Source organism: Meriones unguiculatus, chromosome 7, assembly GCF_030254825.1.
Source record: "Meriones unguiculatus strain TT.TT164.6M chromosome 7, Bangor_MerUng_6.1, whole genome shotgun sequence".
Lineage (NCBI taxonomy): Eukaryota > Metazoa > Chordata > Mammalia > Rodentia > Muridae > Meriones > Meriones unguiculatus.
The window spans coordinates 78,185,846-78,207,384 of NC_083355.1; the positions used below are offsets into that span (position 1 = coordinate 78,185,846).

The window sequence follows — 21,539 nt, forward strand, 5'->3', positions numbered from 1 at the left end:
TGTGGTCCTGGCCTCGCTGGAACTACCTGTGTAGACCAGGTGGTTTAGCACTCACTGACATGCTCCTGCCTCTGCCTCCTGAGTGCTGGAATTAAAGGTGTGCACATGCAGCGCCACACCCATCATGGGCTTCTCTTCCTGTAGCTGCTTTAGCGTGTGAAGCCTCTCTCCTTGTTCCAGCTGGCTAGCTCCTGGTCCTCTGCCTATCGGCTCCTGGGAAGTGGTTGTGTTTTATCCATCGATGTGCTCAAGAGGCTCGCCTACATGAAAGTACTATTCATCAGTCCCAGCAATTCCAGCACTTCTTTGTATATTTTAAGGGACAAGTGTGACTGCAGCCATTTCTGCTTTTGATTGACATTTCGTGTTTGGTTATTGAAGAGAAAGTGTGAGACATGGCGCCTCTTGCTGTTGGTAGCAGCCTTTGCATTCTCCAGCTGCCATCAGATCGCCAGGCTTGGTCATTTCAGTCAGACGTTCCACATAGTGCATCTTGGCCCCAGTGACCAAGGTTCCAGCTCTGCCCCTCCTGGAGAGCATCCAGATCCTCCACTTGGGAGTCCTTACAGTGTTCCCCCTGTGTTTGGGACGTGGCAAAGAGAAGCTTGGTGTTCTGATGGAGGTGATCTCCGTAAAGAAGCCAGAGAGCAGAGGCTGTACCTCTTCAGCAAAACTTGATAACGGCTCTGTCATCTCCTGTGCATACTTTTTTTGGGAGGGAGGGGTGCAGTGGGACTGTTCTTAGATAAGGTTTCTCTTTGTAACAGTTCTTGCTGTCCTGGAACTTGCCTTGCGTTGGTTGGTTGGTTGGTTGGTTGGTTGGTTGGTTGGTTGGTTGGTTGGTTCGTTGGTTCGTTCATTTGTTCGTTGGTTGATTCATTGGTTGGTTGGTTGGTTGGTTTCTTTGCACAGGGTTTCTCTGTGTATTCTTGGCTATCCTAGAACTCACTCTGTAAACCAGACTGGCCTCAATTCAGAGACCCCCCTGCCTCTGCCTCTTGAGTTCTGGGATTAAAGACATGGCTACCACCACCTCCTGGCCTCTATGTACAATTCTTTTTGAGATAGTCAACATCAGAAACGAATGCCAGGATCTGGAAAGTCACGTTAAAGCTAAGCACTCACCACCATTTGAAGCCCTTCCTTTTGCTCACTTTGCTGCCAGCTTTTCCTGTTTTCAAATCCTTACGAAATCAGGGCATTCTCAACACCCTCAGCCTGCAGCTGCTGGGTCCTAAGTGTCTAACCTTTGAAAACTGGGGTGGACACCTTCTGAATCTAACTAAGCCTTAGCAAATGACAACAAATGTTGAGTTGGAACTGTTTCCTCATACATTTCCAGAAGAGTTCCTGGCCTCTGTGTGAGACCCAAAAATGTCCCAAAGAATCCTGCCTGCTCCTTTACCTTCCCCAGATGATTGTTTATAGTCTCATGTTCAGTGTTGTGTGTGTGTATGGTTGTGGGAGTTAAGAGGACCCTGAGCCCACAGATGTCCCATCATTTGAGGAGTATAATCCATAAGGGTGTGAAATCATGTCAGTTCTCCTGGGATTCTTCCCCCCCCCCCCCCTTTGATGACTTTTAAAACCAAAAGAATTTAATTTTCTCAATTAGGAGACTTTTCTTTTACCAAGTGGACTTTGTTGGTCCCATCCAGTAGCATAGCAAGGTAGTAAAAGCAGGATAAAATAGAATTTCTAATGGGGGTGCTGGACAGATGACTCAGTGGTTAAGAGCACTGTCTGCTCTTTCAAAGGACCCGGGTTCAATACCCACCACCCACATAGCAGCTCACAACTGTCTTGTAACTCCAGTTCCAAGGGATCTGACACCTTCATTCCAATGTACATAAAATAAAAATTAAAAAAAAAAAAAAAGAATTCCTAATGGAAGTTATGTGGCCTGTTTCAGCTTCTCATCCTCTTGTCATTGGTGGGGCTGCTGTTCCAACAGGTTGTTTCCAAGAGGGGGAAGGAGTACATCCTGAAGCACATCCCGAACATGCACAAAGACCAGTTTGCTCTGACGGCCTCCGAGGCGCATCTGAAATACATCAAAGAGGCCGTCCGCCTGGACGATGTGGCCATCCACTACTACAGACTGTACAAGGTAGGAAAACCCCTGGCCCAGGCCCGGGATGGACTCCTTCCCAGTAAGCCTTCAGCTCACGGAAGAACTGTGCTTTCCTCTTATAAAAAGTTGTAGGAAGCTCTTCTTTTGGCTTGCCCTTGGTTTCCACCCCTAGTTACACAAGCAGGCTGTCACAATCCAGCCTGGAAGCAGGATGGAGGATTCCGTAACTGTTTGTTACAGTGTGGTAATGAACGGCTCCAGACTGTGAACCAGGCTCTCTGGTGCTTACACTGTCCTCCTTTTTCTGCTTTGAAGAGTAACCTTTGCAACCTGTTTGATGATATTATTTTAGTGTTCCTCCATGTGAAGCCCCGCCCTCATTGTGTGCCTGTAATTATGGGAATGTCCCCCTCGGCAGTGCAGACGGGGCACTGTAGACCTCCTTTTTCCCTCCAGACCCCCACCACCCCACAAGACGTGCTCATTTTATAGTCCAGGAAAGTTGGGCTGCAGTCCTAAGGGGTAGGTGGGTTCCACTGTCTTTTGAACTCGAGAAATCTGAAGCACAGAGATGCTAAATAAATAAAATTAAATAAATCAAAAAACTAATTTAAAAAGAAAAAATAAATGGAATGGTAGCTGGGCAGAGTGTGGTTTTGGACTGAGACATCAGCCAGAGGCCCTGGGTGTCTGGGCAGCTGTACTGGCCATGGCCCTCTGTTAGGTAAGGGTGACATTGTGCGCCATGAAGGCCAGAGGGGTCCATGAAGTAACAGGCATTAAACAGCAAGACAGCACACCTGTGACACTAAAGCATCCAGAAAAAAGTGCGTTGTTGCTTTTTGCCCTGTTTGCTGGGGAAGCTGGCTAGTTTAAAGAAACTGATAAGGAAATTAGTCTTCCAGCAAAGTTGGCGCGCACGTGTGCACAGCTTAATCTTTTGGAAAAAAATAAAGAACATTTGCTTAGTATATGGTTCTACATTGCACAGAAAATGCCTTCTCTGACTTAAAGGGGGTGGATGCATTGCTGATACCTGATGGACACCTCCCCTTTTGAGCATTCAAGTGGCAGCCATCAAATGTGCCTCACAGGGCAGCTTGTCAAGGGGAAAAGGCAGAACAAGGAACACGCTTAAGGAAACGGCTTGGTGCCTGCCCCCCCTTCCCCCCCCTCGTCTCAGACACGAACAGCAGCATTGTTTCGGACCCAGTCTTATTTCAGAAACCTTGGGTGCAGCCTGGGGAGGAAAAAGGACCCTAGGCTGTGTGCTGATGGAGAGCAGGTCCTGTTGAACCCAACATTGCAGGTGCCTTTCTTGACATAAAAACAGATTAGCTGGGAAGGAGTAATCTAGGCTGGAACCAGCCCAGCTTCTTCTCTGTATTCCAGGCAAGCCCCCATTTTCTAATACCTCTTCCTGTACTCCTGAGAAAATTGGCCTGAAACGTAATGAAGAGCTAGGGGCTAGAGAGGTGGCTCAGTGCTTTGGGGTACTTGTTGCACTTTCAGAGGACCTGGGTCTTAGGCTTACCACCACATAATGGCTCACAACCACCCACTACTCCAGTTCCAAAGCACCCGACACCCTCTTCCAGCTCCTGCCAACCTAAGGTGCATATACACACCCAGGCAAGACACCCAGGCATATAAAATAAGTATTTTTTGTTTGTTTGTTTTTCGAGGCAGGGTTTCTCTGTGTAGCCTTGGCTGTCCTGGAACTCACTCTGTAGACCAGGCTGGCCTCGAACTCACAGAGCTTCACCTGCCTCTGCCTCTGCCTCTGCTTCCTGAGTGCTGGGATCAAAGGCGTGTGCCACCACACCCAGCTTCTAAAACTTCTTTTTTTAGATTTAATAAAGATTTGATAATATAGCCTTGTTTTGAGCTAGCTAGTACAGAAAATATTTCTTAGTAATTTTTAAAGCTTCATGCCTTACTCATTAAACATAAGTTCTTAAAGATTGGCCAAATCTGAGCACATTTTTAATTGCAGCATTCTTTTTATTACAGTTAAAATGCTTAAGTTTTACAGTTTATATGCACACATACACACACAACAGTAGAATATGTATCGTATGAGCGAGTATTTGCAAATTCGCAATGTGAAGTGTCTGAGGGAGAGCCCTAAGTGTTTGGTCCCTTCCCCCTCCTTTCTGTGACACGGGTAGGGAGCTAGGGTGTTAGCGGATACAAAACCTGTAAAGTCGGATGCATCTCAGACTCTTAACTAGACCGTTGGACCCGATATTCTATCACCCACGCATTGATTAAGCGCAAAGCGGAAGGTGAAAACGATAAAGCGGTAGGAAGGCAGCAAGAAATGTCTTGTGTGGTGCTGGAGTTCTAGTGACGTGAGTCTGTAGAACCGTCTCACAAGTGGAAGTGTGTACAGTGCTGAACTCTAACCTGGAAACCTAAGGAATCAGAAGTACAGAGTATAATTGGCTTAATAAATACTTAAGATTTTAAGTGTTGCAGGAAATCAAGGATGTGGAAAGATTGGAGCAGTTATTTTAATTACGAAGGAGAGAAAGAAAGACCCTTCCAGTTCTGAAATGTGTGTTTTTGTTCCTCTTTTGTTCAGCTGTTTATTAGAAGGAAAAAACAATTTCTCACAAGATCTCTTTCCTTCAGGATAAAAGAGAGGTCGAAGGCTCGCTGACCCTAGGATTGACCATGCGGGGAATACAGATTTTTCAGGTTTGTGGATGGGGGGAAGTATCAAATGGGGTTGAGCAGGTCTTACCACAGAGAATGCTGGTGGACCTGCCGCGGGCTCAGCCCTCGTTTCCCTTTGTCAGCACAGAGGTGGGTGATATAAGTCGATGGATGGAGTGGCTCATCTGCCTTGACAGTGGTCAATCTTAAAAGAAAATGCAGGGCGGAAGATCAGGCCAGGCTTGGCACTTGCAGAACGGCAGTATCCACACTTTGCCCCTTGGGCCCCGTGGATTGTCAGTGTTCTTGTCCACTGTAGAAAGCACCTACCAGGATGCTCCAGTGTCCGTCACAGGTGTCTGATACACACATTGTTCTCCCTTACCCCGGTAGGACAGTGTTACCCTTTAGCTGTACGTCAGGGATCTGTGAGAAAGACAGAAAGCTGTTTTATCTTTGATGCAGGCAAAATACCCAATCATGGAGTCTCTTCCCAGTTGCCGAGTGTCTGTGAGTCTTTTGGACTTCACATTTAAATTTAGGGATAGACCATAGGGAAGGTTGTCTTCAGAGGGACAGTGCATGTAGGCCGCAGGAGCTGCTGAGGACTCCTTCAGAGTTTAATTACTGAATTTTAGTTTGTTATGATCAACATAGTTTTAGGATATCTGTCATGTTTCCTCTTAACTCCTTATGTACTGAAATTCTTTCCACAGAATCTAGAAGAAGAGAAGCAGTTGCTGTATGATTTCCCCTGGACAAATGTTGGGAAGTTGGTGTTTGTGGTAAGTGTAAACTAAGAAAAGAGGGGTAGGGAGAAGAAAAAGAAGTCTCATGGGTTGTGTTTCAGGATTTGGAGGGGTTCCACTTTGAAAAATACTGTGTCCAAGAGCAAAAGTAGTCAAGATTTTATTTATTTATTTATTTATTTATTTATTTATTTATTTATTTATTTTTAGTGGGGTTGGAGTGGTATTTTGTTTTGTTTTTAAATGGAAGCTAGGGGCAGGCGAAATGACTTGGCACAGAGGGCCTATAGCCAAAGCTGACAGCATGGGTTGGATCCCTAGGACCTACAGGGTGGAAGGAGAGAACCCGGTTGTCCTCTGACCTGCCCCCAAAACACAATGGCTTTCACCACCCCAGCCCCAAACACACACAAAATAAATGCTAGAAGGCTTTTAAAAAATTAAAAAGCCGACAATAATCTGTTTCCCTAAATATTCTCATAACCAGAGTTAGTTACATCAGTAGCAAATTAAAGTCAAACAATCTAATCTGTGTGTCCAGTGCCTGTCTGCCGTACTGACTTAAGTAACTGGAATTGCAGGGGGGAGAAAAATGAAGGGGAAAATACAAGGTAAATCCATCAAATAAAATTACCGTTTGAAAATTGAAGATGAGGGCTTGTTGGCACTCAGGTTAAGTGACCCAGCATGGAGGCTGGCTTGTAGCCTCACAAGTTACTTAGTTCAAGTGAAGAATGAACATGAAATGAAGGGGTGTTTCCTTTAATGCCAGTCTATTTAATATTCAGCTCCTTTTCTGTAGGCGGCCATCAGCAATGGGAAAGGCACTTTCATCGTCAGAATCTTGAGGGTGATACAGGTTCTATGAGAGCAAATCCTTGACTCTTTGCCGGCTCTCTTCCTCTGTCAGTCACGTTCACTGTGTTGATAGCATTCAAAAAATTGCAGTTACTACTTTGTGTGTGTCTGTATGGAGATCACTAAAATCCATAGTTCTGCTGAGTTCTGAAGCAACTGAGAGAAGTCGACCAGGAAAAGCGATGGCTTAGGATGTGTGGACACACATTGTTCTGTGTGGACAAGAGGGCCTGTGCAGATAAAGGGCCCCCTCGCCCCATTGGAGCATAGTGCTTAATTCCTTGAGTACTGTCTGCTCTGGCCTTACTCATGTTACTTGGAACTTCCCTGCCCTCATCACTGCTGCCTTCATGTTCTGTACCTTTTCCAAACTGTTTGAAAATCATAGTCAGCCTGTAGTGCTGCTCGCCTTTAATCCCGGCACTTGGGAGGCAGAGGCGGGCAGATAGATCTATAGAGTGAGTTCCAGGACAGCCAAGGCTACAGGACTACATAGAGAAACCCTATCTCAGAGAGAGAGAAAGAAAGGAAGGAAGAAAAGAAAAGAAAAAAAAATCCTAACCCTGTTTGCCCCCTTCATGGCCCAGAATCAGTAGTGATAAAGGCATTTATGAAATTAAGGCATGATTAATCAATCAATTAATGGTGAAATTAAGGCTTTCTGGGGTCATTGTGATCAGTGACTCCTGAAACTCACACTACAGCTTCCTTATTTAAGATTTTGTTGAAGACAACAGATTTCTCAGACTCATTCCCCTTCCCCAAGACATTTTTTGATTCAGTAGTTCCAGCATGGAGACCACGAGTCCATTTTCACTAGTTTCCCAGCCCAGCCTACATGTGTGACCTTGAGTGACTCAGTTTCTCTGTGCCTTGGCTTGGTGCTCATATGGTTGTAGTCAGCTCTTCCCTGTAGACTTCTCTCCAGGGTTAAATGAATAGATGCCTGTCCTAGTGCTCAATGTGAGTTACTGCCAGCCCAACATTGGAGAACAATAAATTAGGTATGGGATTACATCTGGGGGTCTGTTGTGCTGGGCTAAAGAAAATGAACATGCCCCTCCCGCCCTGCTATCAAGGTTTCCCGGAGACCTTGGGTAGAGCCCACCCTGAGTTTGGTGTCCTCTGTCCTTACAGTAGCTTCTCACATCTGTGAGAATCTTAGTTTAAAAAGGAAGGGGACCTTGGCCACTCAGTTTTCTGCCATGGTTCGATCACTTCTTCTCCACAGGGCAAGAAGTTTGAGATCCTGCCAGATGGCCTTCCCTCCGCCAGGAAGCTGGTCTACTACACAGGGTGCCCCACACGCTCCCGGCATCTCCTGCAGCTGCTGAGCAACAGCCACCGCCTCTACATGAACCTGCAGCCCGTCCTGCGCCACCTCCGCAAGCTGGAGGAGAACGAAGGTGGGGCAGGTGGTGGTGAGGGGCTCACGAGAAAGCAAAGGGCGCTCTGCCGCCACTGGGCTCTTTTGGGTTCTTTGAGGAAGGGTTTCTCTGTGTAGCCTGACTGTCCTCTCTGTAGACCAGGCTGGCCTCTGCCTCCCAAGCACCGGGCTTAAAGGTGTGTGCCACCACGCCCGGCTACCTCTGCTGGCCTCTTCCTGTACCTGCCAAGCACAGGAACTGTTAAGCACCTGCAGAATGGGAGTTTTAGAGACGTGGACTAGAAATTGAGAGCTTAGTTCCATTCACTTCTCAGTCCAAGAGGCCCTTTGACCAAACAGCTCCTCCCCCTCCTCTGTTTAGAGTGTCTGGCCCCTGACTTAAAAAGTGATGGACTAGGGGGAAGCCCTCTCTATCAGAGTACTGAATGCACCGGGCCAATCATCATTGCTGTCTGCTGGAAGCTGCCATTCCTTCCAGTGTGGTGCTGTCCTTAGGCCCAAGTGACAGTGAAGACAGGCCACAGATTCTCTGATTGACAGCAGGGAGACCCTCAAGCTGACCATGTATGAATGACAACAGTGGAGAAGTCCTTTTCCATCCAAGGGCCTTGCCCTGTCGGGGCTTTATGAGACGCACTGGACATGAACAATATGCTTGAGGTCCTAGCCCTGTTCCTGGGAAGAGGGCAAGCTGTGCGAGGAAGGAGCCCGTGGTTTAACAGTTCTGATCTCTGTTGGCAGTTATGGTGCCCAGGGGCCCCTCTGCTTGGTAAACACCAGCTTCTCATCCCCAAGTGCCATGTTGCATATTTGCTTAGAATTGCTTTTAGCTTGTTTTGTTACGGTCACTGTCCATTGTCATAGTAATCAGATCAGAGGCAGAATGTGTGCCTGGGCCTTGGGACACAGTGGTATGTCCTTAGGTCTATATATGAAACAAGTGCTGGCCCCACTGTGCTGGTGTAAAGGGACACGGGCCTGCCCTGCCTCTATCTAACAAAGCCACCTTAAAGAAGACATGCATCTGATCAACTTCTTTAAAGCCAGGTGTGGCCAGATGTGTGTGGAGATTCCCTGACTCTACAATGATGAGAAGGTGAATCACTCCCTACCACCTGCCACTATGCCTCTCCTGTGGCAAGAGCTGGTGGCTAGAGGTACACTGGCTTTTGCCACAGACCTCCTGTTTTCCCTAGGTTGACTCATCGCTCTAACAAATGCATCACCCCTGGGCTGACATGACTCTTAAGAGGAATGCACTCTGGGACAAAAGCACCAAGGGGGAACCTATGAGAAAAGGTGACTCAGTTGGGCGCAGAGCATGATCTTCCAAATCTGCCTCATCCCTAAATGGCCACTGTGGTACCTTAAGAGGTTCATTTGTCCCATCAACTCTCAACCCAAAGGCTTTTGGTAATGCACATGACCCTGAGGGGAACCCCTGAGAGTCTGGCAGATTTAGTACCTCTTCCCTGCAGAGATAAGGTAAAGTTATGAAGGATGCTGAGCTCTCGGAGGCCAGAGCAGCGTCCCCTAAATGTATTGGGGGCTTAGGTGAGCAAATATCCGTTCCACTGCCGGAACAGAACACCCCAGGCTACTGATGCATAGAGAATGTCTGGGAAGCCCAGACAAGGCTGGGCATCTGGCGGGGACTTCCTGCCACATCACCCCTGCAGGCTGAGGTGCCGGAGAGTGAGGGAGGCCACACCCACAGCAGCAGCATTTGTCCATGGATAAGGACAGGGATCTCACAGCCTAGTCACCCACCTGAGTCATGCCTCATACTGTCACATTTCAACCTGAGTTTGAGAGGGGACTCCCAGTAGGGGAGTAGGGAGATAATGGGGGTGGTATTCTTAAAAAGAAAATGTTTGGTTTTTTTTTTCCTACTTAGAGTGTGGGCTAGCCTTGATGCAGAACCACCGATCCACATAGAAGGGATTTTTCATTTTAACCAGAAAAGCCCTTTTATGGTGATAGTTCAGCATAAAAAGAATGAGTATTCTTAAACTATATTTCTACATACGTTCCTAAGGCACTGTTGTTTCACCATTTTTATAGAAAATGGTCACAAGAATACTGCAAGGGAGTTGAGAGGAGTAAAGCACGCCTTGTGTCGTTAAAAACATCTACAGTTACTAGAACATATTCTTGGGCCCCCAGATCAAGAGGCCACACTAAACACTTTATAGTCCGAAAGCCTGTTCTCCAGGCTTACTCTGTAGAAGGCACGGGTATTCTGATGATTTGGCCGTGGGCTCTTGTGATCAGAAGGTGAGGGGCTGTGAGCTGCACCTGTCCCCCATGCCCCCACAGACACACACAGCCTCTCTTTCTTCTGCCAGCCATCTCCTCTGGAGGGCCAGTTGGGGTGCAGGTGCAGGGTGTGTGCAGACAGGAGGGCTGCGAGTGTTTCTGCTTAGTCAAGAAGCAAAGCAAGTATGTCCATTAACATACCCTGAGAGTCCCATTAGCCCGCCAGTCTAAAATTACATCAATTTAATGTTCCTCAAATGCACTCTGTCCTTAGCACTGGTCTACGGTGCTGTTTTCTCATCAGTTCTAAGACAAGGAAGATAGACTGTTTCTTTTACACTTTTCTCACCTGAAACATAAGCATCCTGCTTTGAGCCCTGCCCCCTCACTTCCTCAGGTCAGCTGTGACTTTATGACCTCATGTTTTGCTGAGAGGGCTTCCTAATGCCTGGCTCTCCAGGTTCTATCTTTGACTCCTGAGTATTTTGACAATCTGAGTATTTTTAACCAGTCAGAGATCACTTGGTGTGTCGCTAAAACAGTAGTGATGACCATGGTAGATAATGCCTCACTAAGCTGGAGTCTTGGATTACGTGAAAAGATCAGTTTTAGGATCTTTGAAGGTAATCTTGTGAATAGCTGTGTCTTGTCAGGTTTAGCAACTAAGGGTAACAGGAGACCAAACTGAGCAAATGGACACATAAGTGAACAGCAGTCTGAGTGTATCTAGTATCCTCTGTGGAAGACCAGATGTTTATACACAGCATGCTGCTATCTGACAGTCTGCAAAATGCAGGGTCCTGTTGGCACTGTAGTGGCAGCATCACATGGCACACCTGCTCCACAAAGTGTCACGTGTTCTCAGTTCTAAGCCTCTTTCACTGTGGAGTGGCAGCAGTTTGCAGACAGGAAGTGGCATGCTCTGACACTCTGAAGAGCCCACTTCTCCACATAGTGTTCCTAGGTCACTCTCCAGTTCCCAGAATTCCTCAGTCACTAGATTCAGAGAGGCTGCCCTTGACCTCAGCCAGACACTCTCACAGTCTTGTGCCTCGGCTTGAGTAGGCTGCTGAGCTGTGTTCTCCCACACAGAGAAAAAGCAGTACCGGGAATCCTACATCAGCGACAACCTGGACCTTGACATGGACCAGCTGGAGAAGCGGTCACGCGCCAGCGGGAGCAGTGCCGGCAGCGTGAAGCATAAGCGCCTGTCTCGCCACTCCACGGCCAGCCACAGCAGCTCCCACACCTCAGGCATTGAGGCAGACCCTAAGGCCCGGGAGCCGGGGCCGGAAGACGGCTGTTCAGGTAGCGCCATGCACCGCAAGCTGAAGACCTGCAGCTCCATGACCAGCCATGGCAGCTCCCACACCTCAGGGGTGGAGAGCGGAGGCAAAGACCGCCTGGAAGAGGATTCACAAGACGATGGTAACGTCAGTCAGGGCAGTTTTACATGCTAGTCCTGCAGGGTTGGTGTGTCGAGGTGCCCGAGAGACAGTGATAGAGGAGAAGTCTTGTTGGCTCCCAGTGTGACCTGACTGAGGTGCCTATGTCTGTCAGGGACCTTTGCAGCCACAGAGGTGGCAGCTTGTATGAAGAAGAGGGGACAGAACTCCTGTAGCCCTTATGTGTTGGGTTTCTCATCCCTAGAGGAAATGAGGCCGTGATTAGGTCCACAGAGCTAAATGTCCTCTTCCTCTGAAAAAAAAAAAAAAAAAAATGCCCCAGGCTTGGTGGTGCTTCCCTTTAATCCCAGCACTCAAGGCAGAGGCAGCAGATCTCTGTGAGTTCAAGGCCAGCCTGGTCTAGAGGGGGAGTTCCAGGACAACCAGGGCTACACCCACACACATACACACACAAAATGCATCCAATATGTACTATCAAAGTGTTTCTTGAGTGCTCTTCATATCCCCAGAACTACAGGGAGTGTAAAAGAAATACAGAACCTGGCTGCCAGGAAATTGCTCTCTGTTGAGATAGAGCAACACATCCCAGCCCGAGTCAGCCAGAGTTAGCATTTGCATGCTTCTTTTAAGTATGTATCTATTTCACACGAGACCTGGAGCACTCGGGATTGATGAAAGAAAAACCACACCACGTGTTAGGCTCCTGCACACTCCATGCAGCTCTGAGGCAGTGGCCATGGGAGGTGGGGCACTCAGGGGCCATGGGACACTCAGGGGCCATGGGTCAGCAGGCATCAGCTAGCCCTGGGTCATGGCAGCGAAACTGTGATGCTTCTCCTCTTCCTTGAAGAGTAGAGTGACTGAAGTCAGTCACGCACGAGAGGCTGCACCTGTAACAGCAGCCTTTCAGAAGGGAGCACGTCATGCTGAGAGCTGTCCCTGGAACTTCCAAGTGTAAATACTTACCTGGCCGCACTCACGGTGTATGGCTCGTGGTCTTCGTTTGCCCTGGAGTCATTAAATGCCTTCTTTTCCTATTTCTCTGTCAGAGATAGAGATGTTGGTCGACGACCCCAGGGACCTGGAGCCCATGACTGAAGAGTCACTGGAAGTCAGCCCTGACATGTGTATCTATATCACAGAGGACATGCTCCTGTCAAGGAAGCTGAATGGGCACTCAGGTGAGCTCTTACGGCAAGCCGTTTCCTCCAGAACCCCCCACGCAGGTGCCTTTGAAAATAGCAGGGTTCTGGGGTCTCTGTGCCACCCGGGAAGAAAAGCCACAGCAGGTTTCTTGATCATGGGCCAAGTGTCTTCTGTAGAAGAGGTGGAGGGAGGGTACCTGGAAGGAGCATAAGCACCTCTACCCCAACGCCGACCACAAGTCGCTGCGGTGTAGGCTAGCTGGCCTTCTTTCTTTTCTCCCTTTCTACCCCCTTACTCCTTCGCTGTTATAAACCTGATAATTAAAGAACCACATAATGGCCCTGGAAGGAACCTTGGAGATACTTCAGTCTGGCCTCTTCCCATTTTCTACATGAGAAAAGTACTCGAGAGTAAAGAGACAAGTGCCTATGGCTAGACACAGAAGATGGTTCTTAAGTTTGGTTTGGTCCGTGTCCCCCACTGTAGTCTCTGGAAGACAAAGTGTCAAACCGGTTTGATTTTTAGATAGACGATCTTAAATTGCGTGTCTGCAGGAACTCCTCTAGAGAGCACGCCTTCGCTGTAACTTCAGCTCTAGGGTTGCACAGGATTCTGTAGTGCACGTTCTAGCTCCTGCACTCAGCAGGGTGGGGTCGTTCAAAACCTCCCTGTCTGTTATCACGTCATGCATCAGTCTCCTCTGTTCCTTGGGCTTAAGGCAAGAGCCAGCACTGTGAACGGGCCCTGAGTGCGTATTCTCTAGCCAGCCTCAATAAAGCCAGAGGCTCTTTCTCCTCTCTGATTGGCTGGCACTGGTGGCTGTCATCCTGGCCCTTCCTGTATGAGAGTACGGGGGACAGTTCCCTGCAGGAGTCTGTTTGCTCACCCAGCCCAGCCACAACCTGAAGATGCTCAGCCTGAAACGCGGCAGACCACCAGCAGAGGAGATGGAGGAGCTTCTCCCTCACCAGCCCGGATTCAGGGTGCTAGGCCAGCCTTCACTTTTCCCGCCCCTTCTCTTTATTATATTGAATTTTCTCCTTACCTATTAAATATAAACCCACAGCTGTGTGCATATAAGTGCGTGAGAAATGCTGCACATATTTAGGTTTGTAAAAAGAAAATGACTTAAATGCTATACATCCAGCTGCCTGGGGGATGGAGTACATGGGCCACAGGCAAGTGCTTCATATGTTTCTGCATTCAGTTTCCATGAGATTGGTAATTTTATAATTTTAAGTAGAAATGCAATTTAAATAGGATGACATTAGTAATATTTAACAAAAGTTTGTATTTTAATAGTAAAAAGGAAAAACAACGAATAGTTGAATTGTCTGATTCCCTAGACAGTGGACTATTAAACAGCCTTTACATGAGATTTTTCAAAGGATACCATACAGAATTCAAAATCTAGACGAGGAGAGCATAAATTATATAAAAGTGCTATAACTAAAACTGCTTATATAGAGCATGTAAAAATGTGACTTTGACAGGGCATGGAATCTTTCTACTTCTTCCTTGCATCACTCCGCTTTTCCAGTTTCTCTACCACCTGAGCATTGCTTTTGGGCTCTGACCTCAGTTTGAGTAGAGATGGAGGTGGCCTTGCTCTGACCTCTTCAGTGGTTGACATGGGCTTAGAGAAGAGTGTTCACAGGCCAAGGAGCCAAGGGCCTTAGCAGAGAGCCCACACGGAATCCCAGCACGTGCCCGCCAGTGCCAGGGCCTCCCAGTCCTGTGGGATCTGTTCAAGGCTTCACACTCCTCGTGAGTCAGTGGAAAGCAGCGTGTAGCATCCCGAAGCATGAACTTTACCCAAGAGTTGTAAACCACTGTGTGTGAGCTAGGCTGGCTTCCCGGTTCTTGGTTCAGTTGAGCTGGTACGGAGTCCTCTGTCTTCACAAGACGTGAGCCAGGCTGTGTAGGCTGCTGGCAGTGGCCAGGTAAGTGTCCGAAAGGTGGGGTACACTGTCCCTCTGAAGCCGTTGTTTTTGTGCCCCTCTGCTGGGCTTCACTTGCTTGATCAAGTGGCAAAGAAAGTTTCAATGATATTCAGTCCGATACCAGCTGGGGTAGGTGATTTTAGCCTCCGAAACATTTTTTTGTGGAGGCACATCACTTACACATTACAGTCAGAAGGGAAAATGTCAGCCTCAGATTTCTGGTTCCGAAAATTGAGGTCTCCTCGGAGCACAGAAGGCGATTAAGGCCTGTGCTGACCTCTGAGACCCAGTGCTGAATTCCCGCTGCTGTCTGCTTCCCACTGGGATCCGCTGTGGGGTCCATGGTCACAGCAATCTGTTGGCCAGTGGGAGCGCCTGACCCTTTTTGTCCATGACTGTTGAATCATCAGCCCTGTTTATAAAAGGAAGCTAATTCGAAGTGGGGAGGCTTAAGAGTCAGCGTGCACACACAGCTGGTTAATTGTCCAGGCAAATTCCAGCCCATCTGACCGAAGAGGCCAATGCCCTCACACCTACGTCCACGAGGAACCAAAGCTGGGAGATTAAATCGCTGTTTCATAGTTGGGGGATACTCGGAGAAGAGAAGGGAGACTCGGTACAGAGGCCTCCGTCTGATGTTCCAAACAGCATACTCCTGAACCTCCCCACCTCTACCTCCTGCCAAAGAGTGGGTGCCGCCAGCTGTGAGCCACCGAGGAGTCCCCTCCGAGGTGGTCACAGTTGGTAGTAGCTCTTGTCAGAAGGTACCGAGCGAGGTGTGAGTAGCTCGTTGCTTTTCTGTTTCCCCTCAGGGTTAATTGTGAAAGAACTCAGTTCTTCCACCTCCAGCTCTTCAGAAACGGTGGTCAAGCTGCGCGGACAGAGCACGGACTCCCTTCCACAGGTACCGGAGTTACACACGTGCCAGCCTGGGCCTGCAGTTCATACAGATGAGCAGAGGACAGCCAGAAGGAGGCGAGCCACGACCCGTACACGCATCCTCTCTGTGCTGAATGCGGTCTCATTTCCCTTCCTAGTTCCACTTAGATTTGGGTTTTATGTGGATATATTGTACTTTATTGCACACTCCCTCTAGGTGGGAGCCTCCAGTCTTCCGGCTTCTGGTTAACTGCGAATGCACACCTGAGAGGGTGTGTGTGTGGGGGGGGGGGTGTCTCTGTATCTCTGTGTGTCGTGTCTCTGTGGGAGTCTCTGTGTGTGCAGGAAAGGTTGCTGTTGGCAGAGCAGTGTCTGCTGTGCTTTTGCCTTCCAGATTGAGTTTCCAAAGTGTGCTTTGCTAGACTATCTGCCAGCTGTGACCACTGACTGGCTCAGCTCTTTAAAAATGTATTTCCATATCCTCCTCCCTTTCTTTCTTTCTCGGGCATTGTGTGTCTCACTTTGTCCTCTTCTTTTTACCCATGCTTTTTTTTTTTGTACTTCCATAAAAGAAGCCATACCGTGAAAATGGCATCTATTAACTGTTTTTCTAAAATTCCCCATATTGAACAGCGTGTGCAGCGCGGAAGATTAGAGGCCGCGCTGTACCATCCCACGTATGCTGCTCTGTACGCAGATGTCCCCAGACACCACAGGTGTTGTAGCTGTACAACAAATGGCAAACCTACGCCCCTGAGACATTTGTGTGGCCTGGGAAGACTATTGTCAAGTTTAACGGGCCAGTCTGTGTAGCTGCTGTCACTCACATGTGACTCTTGGTAGCAAAATGTACTCCTGTAACTTTGGTGTCTAGTAGAGTGGTGTCTTTTTCCAACAAGATGTCCAATGTGCTAAGCTGTAAACTGAGACTCTAGTTTCTTGACATCACCCACTAACCATCTCCCGTTTGTGGTATTGTCTGAGCCAGCCCTTAACTTCTCTATTTTCCAGCAGGACCACTTGGGAGTCCAAAAAGCTTGCCACCCACTGGGGGCATTTGGAAGGATAGGACCTCTCTGGGTAGCCAAGAGCTGCTTTTTTTATTCCACATTTAAAAAGTTATTTTTTTGTGTGTGTGTGCGTGTGCGTGTGCGTGTGCGTGTGTGCGCGCGCAGGCGCGCAAATGCATGCAGTTACCTACGGAGGCCAGAAGAGTGTCAGATTCCCCGGGGGCTACAGTTACAGGCAGCTGAGAGCTACTGCTGTGGGTGCTGGGACTTGAACCCGGGTCTCCTGGGTCTTCTGCAAGAGCAAACAGTGCTCTTTAACGGCTAAGCCATGTCTGCAGCCTGTTTCTCCCCAGCCTTTGGCAGCAGAAACACTTTATATCCTGGACTTTTTAAACCTTGCTTCCTCAAGCTGTGTTTCTTGAATGATCATTGCTCTCCATTTCTTATTAAAATATTAACACCCAAGCAGGAAGGGTGTCAACAAGTTGAATTGCCCTATCCTGATTTGAACGAAAGACAGGCAGTGTTTTTACCTTCCAGCCTTCTTTTGCAGTAATTGCCTGATTTCACAGAGGCTGGCAGTAGTTGCCCGCCCGTCTTTGTGTTGGCTATATGCACTTGGACAAACCTTGCACGTCTGTACCAGCGGAGAGTTTGGTCAGGCCAGGCACATTGATGCACTCGGCTAAGTTACTCCCCCAGACCCCGGCTTGGAAAGCCCTTTGTAACGCGTAAGGACTGCTTGACATTATGTGTCCTTGCATTTCTCACCCTGCCCTTACCTTGCAGACAGTATGTCGAAAACCAAAGACCTCCACCGATCGGCATAGCCTGAGCCTTGACGACATCAGACTGAACCAGAAAGACTTCCTGCGCATTGCAGGCCTGTGCCAGGACACTGCTCAGAGCTACACTTTCGGGTGTGGCCACGAGCTGGATGAGGACAGTCTCTACTGCAGCAGCTGCCTGGCCCAGCAGTGTGCCAACATCCAGGATGCGTTCCCAGTCAAGAGAACCAGCAAGTACTTTTCTCTGGACCTCACTCACGACGAGGTCCCCGAGTTCGTTGTCTGAGTCCCGCCTGCGGGCAGCTGCTGTCCGCTGGAGGCTGTGGAGTCCCACTTTCTCTCCTCTTATTTGTGCCATATTTTTTTCACCCCAAACTTAGCTCTTTCTTTATAATATTCGTGATGGAAACAAAAGCCTTGGGACAATTGCACTTTAAGTATTATGCAGAGGTGAGAGGAACACAGAATGTAAACAGAAGACAAGTGCCCAGATGCTCACTGACCCTTTGGAAGGAAGTGTGCTTTCCAGCTTACCCAGCTTTCAGACTCTTAAACTATGGTGTGCATTCATCTCTTGTTTTCTGGCCCAAATACATGTCTGTCACGGGAAAGACGTCAGGCTTATCTGTCCCCTTGTGAGTTTTTCCCAGCCGCTCCCTCCAGCCGCCTGTGGTTGGAGGGAGGACGGAGGAAGTTCTCGCTTCTCTCACGGAGAGCCATTTTTAACACATAGCCATTGCTGCCTCACAGAGGTTGGCCCAAATTGAACACTGATGAAGCGGTGAGAGTCGTACGGTTCTAGCCAAAGATGCGTGTGTCACGGAAGCAGCACTCCCGAGTCCAGAGCCGTGTGCTGGGCCACCTGGGACTCCATCACGCCTGCGCAGTGCCACGTCCGCTGTTCTGTTCTTCCGGGAAGCCCTGGGATTCACTTGTGCTCATGACATGGTGCGTTTCTCGGGGTTTACAGAGCCGGTATACGTTAAAAGCAATGGAAATGTCTTAGAAAAAGTTCGTTTGGTTTGACTCTCTTCGTTGTTTTTCTTAATGGAAGCAAACAAATGGCAATGCTAGTTTCTGCTTTAAAAAGATACCCTAAGCGTATGTTTATGTTACATATGTAGTCTCCTGGGACTGTGTGTTTATATGTGTTTAAAGCTTAGGGACTCTTCATTTGGACTTCCATGTCTGTCTTGCACGCATAGAGGTCCTCGTTCAGTGTTGAGGGCACTTCATTGAGCGAATGGTAGCCACAGACAATCAGTTGATAAATACAGAGTTAAGAGTGACTTTCCTTGTGTGCCTTTGGCCAAGAGTCTCAACCCTAATAGCATAATAAATTTATCTGGGGAGCTTTTAAAACACGCCTGGGACTTAAACGCCTGGCAGTTTAAGTCCGTCTCTCGTGGGTGGGTCCCAGGCAGAATTGTGAAGTTTACCAGGTAAAGACAGTGCACAGCAGGACTGGAGACCACTGATCCAAGAGTGTCTTTTTAGTAATTCTGAAGCAGAAGTGGACAGAGGCTAGTGGTGATTGAGAACGGCCATTTTTAAGACGGTCGCCGCCCTGCTGCTGTGACAGTGGCCGATGAAACCGACCCAGGAGAGTGAGCGCACCGACTTGATAGGCAGCGAAAGTGTTGCTCGCACTTCAGGAGAGAGCTCCATAGCACAGCGTCTTCCTAGGAGATGTTTTTAATGAGTTAGTATTTTACAGCATTTGTTTACCATATTTTGATACTCCATTTTTGCTATCTGCCAGGTTTTATTAAAAAAAAAAATCAACAACTGTATTATTTTCTAAAGAAACTCATATTTTTGTACAAAATTATGTTTCCAAGTAACAAGAAGTAGATGGAGGGTGCGGCAGAACGTCAGCAGTGTTCCCCGTGGGTGGGAGTCAGTGTTCCAGAGCCGGGGGCAGCCGCGAGCGAGCCCCCGCCATGCTGCCATCCTGCGCCGGCACGACAGCAGCAGGGTCTCAGCCTCGAACCCTCTCGCCTGACACTTTAAAAGAGAATTTTTTTTTTTTAAAGTTCTGAGGTCACGACATTATATTGCTTTGATGGAATGCTTCTAAGAGAACCAAAGTTTCAGATGCCAGAATGTATAAGTATCCCTCATTATCCTCACAGAAGGGTGACCCTCACCACTTGTCACAGACGCGTAGGGGCCAGACCCTGGCGAAGGCCGTGCTCCCTGGAGCCCCGCCCACCGAGCTCCGCTTTCTTTCCCAAGGCCCTCCGCGTCTCTTGCAGGCAGAAGAGTTGCGTAATGGAACAGGGCTCGCCCATACCTTTCTTCTCTCTTCTCCAGGGTTCAGCCAGTGGTGTTGCTTTTCATTCACCCTCCTCCAGTTGGATTTGGGAATAGTCTTAACAGATTTTTCAAAGATAAAACCAGCAAGGGAACCTTTTTTTTTTTTTTTTTTTAGTTTCTGATCCATGGTAGAATCATATACAGATGTGTATGTGAGGATCCACTTTGAATAACTGACATTTTTGTGTTGGGAAATGGTTTCTAAAACTAAGGGGAAAAGCATGAAGCTGTTTCTCATGCTGCACCTGCTACCATGTCTGTTGCTGGTCAAGACATGGGTTTGGTATACGTCACCTCGCCACGTCATCTTCATCTGTATTTGCAATAGTGAGCTTTATATCTAAGGAAGCTGTAAATAATCCTTTCTGTGAAAGGATCATCATGTCGGGATGATACTGAAAGTATGTTTAAAAAAAAAACTTGCATTATTTTGTAATTATTTCTTATAGGTGTTTCATGGTAAGATCGACAGTCAATAAAGTTCACTTTTTTGCCTTTAAGGCGTCTCTTCTTATTCTACTTTTTCAGTAAAGCAAGAACCAGGGAGAAGTCCTTACGGGCTTTCTCTGTGTTCTCCTGTCCCGTGATGGCCGGTCTAGACAACCTCGTGGGGACACTGGTGGTGATGGGCGAAGCTGAGCTTGGCAGCAGGCTGGGCCTGCGTTAACCCCTGTTAGAACAGCACATGTTAATCTCCATGCCTGTGGGGCAGTGAGGAACCAAGGGCCTTTCCAGACCCTTGGCAAAGTCAGGCACTGTGCTCCTTTTGTCCTCCGGCGAGGACAAAATACGTGTGTGTTTAATAGCTTAATATGTGTATGTTTGCATTTTTACATTTGTGTGTGTTTATGTGTGAGTACATGTAGGCACGTGTGTGCCGAAGTGCCTGTGTAGAGGGCAGGAGAGCTGCAGGGTTTCGTTCTTCTTCCATCGTGGGTTCCAGGGATTGAACTGAGGTTGTCAGTCCCTTTGCCCGCTAAGACACCTCCCTGGCTCTAAAAGGGCTACTTGAAAAATACTTTTTTTTTTTTTTTTTAATTAAAGCAGCAACTTAAATGCAGACATTTAAAACTGCCTCTGAATGTTGGCTTTAGTCGGTATGTGCTTGCGGTCACAAGGCTGAAAGGTAAAGGCCCCACGGCGTTAAGGAAAGGGTCATGGGCTGAGTCGAGGTTTTCTTGGCTGCGCGGCGGTGGTAATAATTCCAGGGACTGTTTGAGAAAGTAAGATGCCCCTGGTGAGTAGGGCAAGAGACGGGTGTGCAGAATTTCCAACAGATATTTAACGCTTAAGGAAAAGAGCCATTCGGGAGCCTAGAATCCAAAAATGGGAGGAGGGGGGGAGGGCTGTGTTAATGTGTAACGCTGAGGTTTGAATTCAGGGCCCCAGGCGTGCTAGCAAGCACTGTGCCGTGAGCTAGATTCCAAGTTCTTTTTACGTATGTGTGATGTGCAGAAATGCATGTGGAGGCCTGAGGTTACCGTAGACTGCCTTCCTTAGTCTCCCTCCGCTTTATTGAGGCAGAGCCCCATGCCGAATCTGGAATTCACTCGCCTCAGCTAGTCTCAGATAGCCAAACTGCCTAGTCCCTGAGTCTGCCTCCCAAGCGGTGATGTTGTAGGTGGCCATCACACCCGCCCAGCTGTGGGCTCTAGGGGTCCACACTGCAGTCCTCGTGTTTGCAAAGCAAGAGCTTTATGCACCGAGCCATCTCCAGTCTTTAGTTTTTGAGGCAGGATCTCGCTACGGTGCTCAGGCTGGCTTCATGGTCCTCCTGGCTCAGCCTATTGAATAGCTGGAATTACAGGCCCAGTATCATCAGGCCCAGCTAAAACCACAACTTTCTAGTGGACTATTATTCATGAATGTTTCACAATACCTGGTAAATTGAAGTAAGTTCAAGTCAATGGGAAAAAAAAACATCAGGCCACCTGTTATCTATCCAATGCTCTGCCTGTCTAATCCTCACAATTCACCACTCAATTGTCACCCCCATTTCACCACTGAGAAAAAGATTAACCTTGCCCCGAGATCCTATAGCTAGTGAATGATGCAGTAGC

At 48.1% G+C, this 21,539-nt stretch overlaps 1 protein-coding gene across 3 annotated transcripts in view; it reads left to right on the forward strand.

The window, feature by feature from the left end:
- Frmd6 (FERM domain containing 6) overlaps positions 1-19,979 on the forward strand; it is a 72,810-nt gene extending 52,831 nt beyond the window's left edge. For all 3 annotated transcript variants that reach the window (XM_021642631.2, XM_021642632.2, XM_060387620.1), the window contains exons 7-14: positions 1,955-2,110; positions 4,712-4,777; positions 5,452-5,520; positions 7,574-7,748; positions 11,081-11,416; positions 12,444-12,575; positions 15,296-15,387; positions 17,162-19,979. In XM_021642631.2, the coding sequence (XP_021498306.1) occupies positions 1,955-2,110; positions 4,712-4,777; positions 5,452-5,520; positions 7,574-7,748; positions 11,081-11,416; positions 12,444-12,575; positions 15,296-15,387; positions 17,162-17,446 (1,311 nt within the window). In that variant the 3' untranslated portion in view covers positions 17,447-19,979. The remainder of the gene's footprint in view (positions 1-1,954; positions 2,111-4,711; positions 4,778-5,451; positions 5,521-7,573; positions 7,749-11,080; positions 11,417-12,443; positions 12,576-15,295; positions 15,388-17,161) is intronic.
- Positions 19,980-21,539: the final 1,560 nt, after the last annotated feature.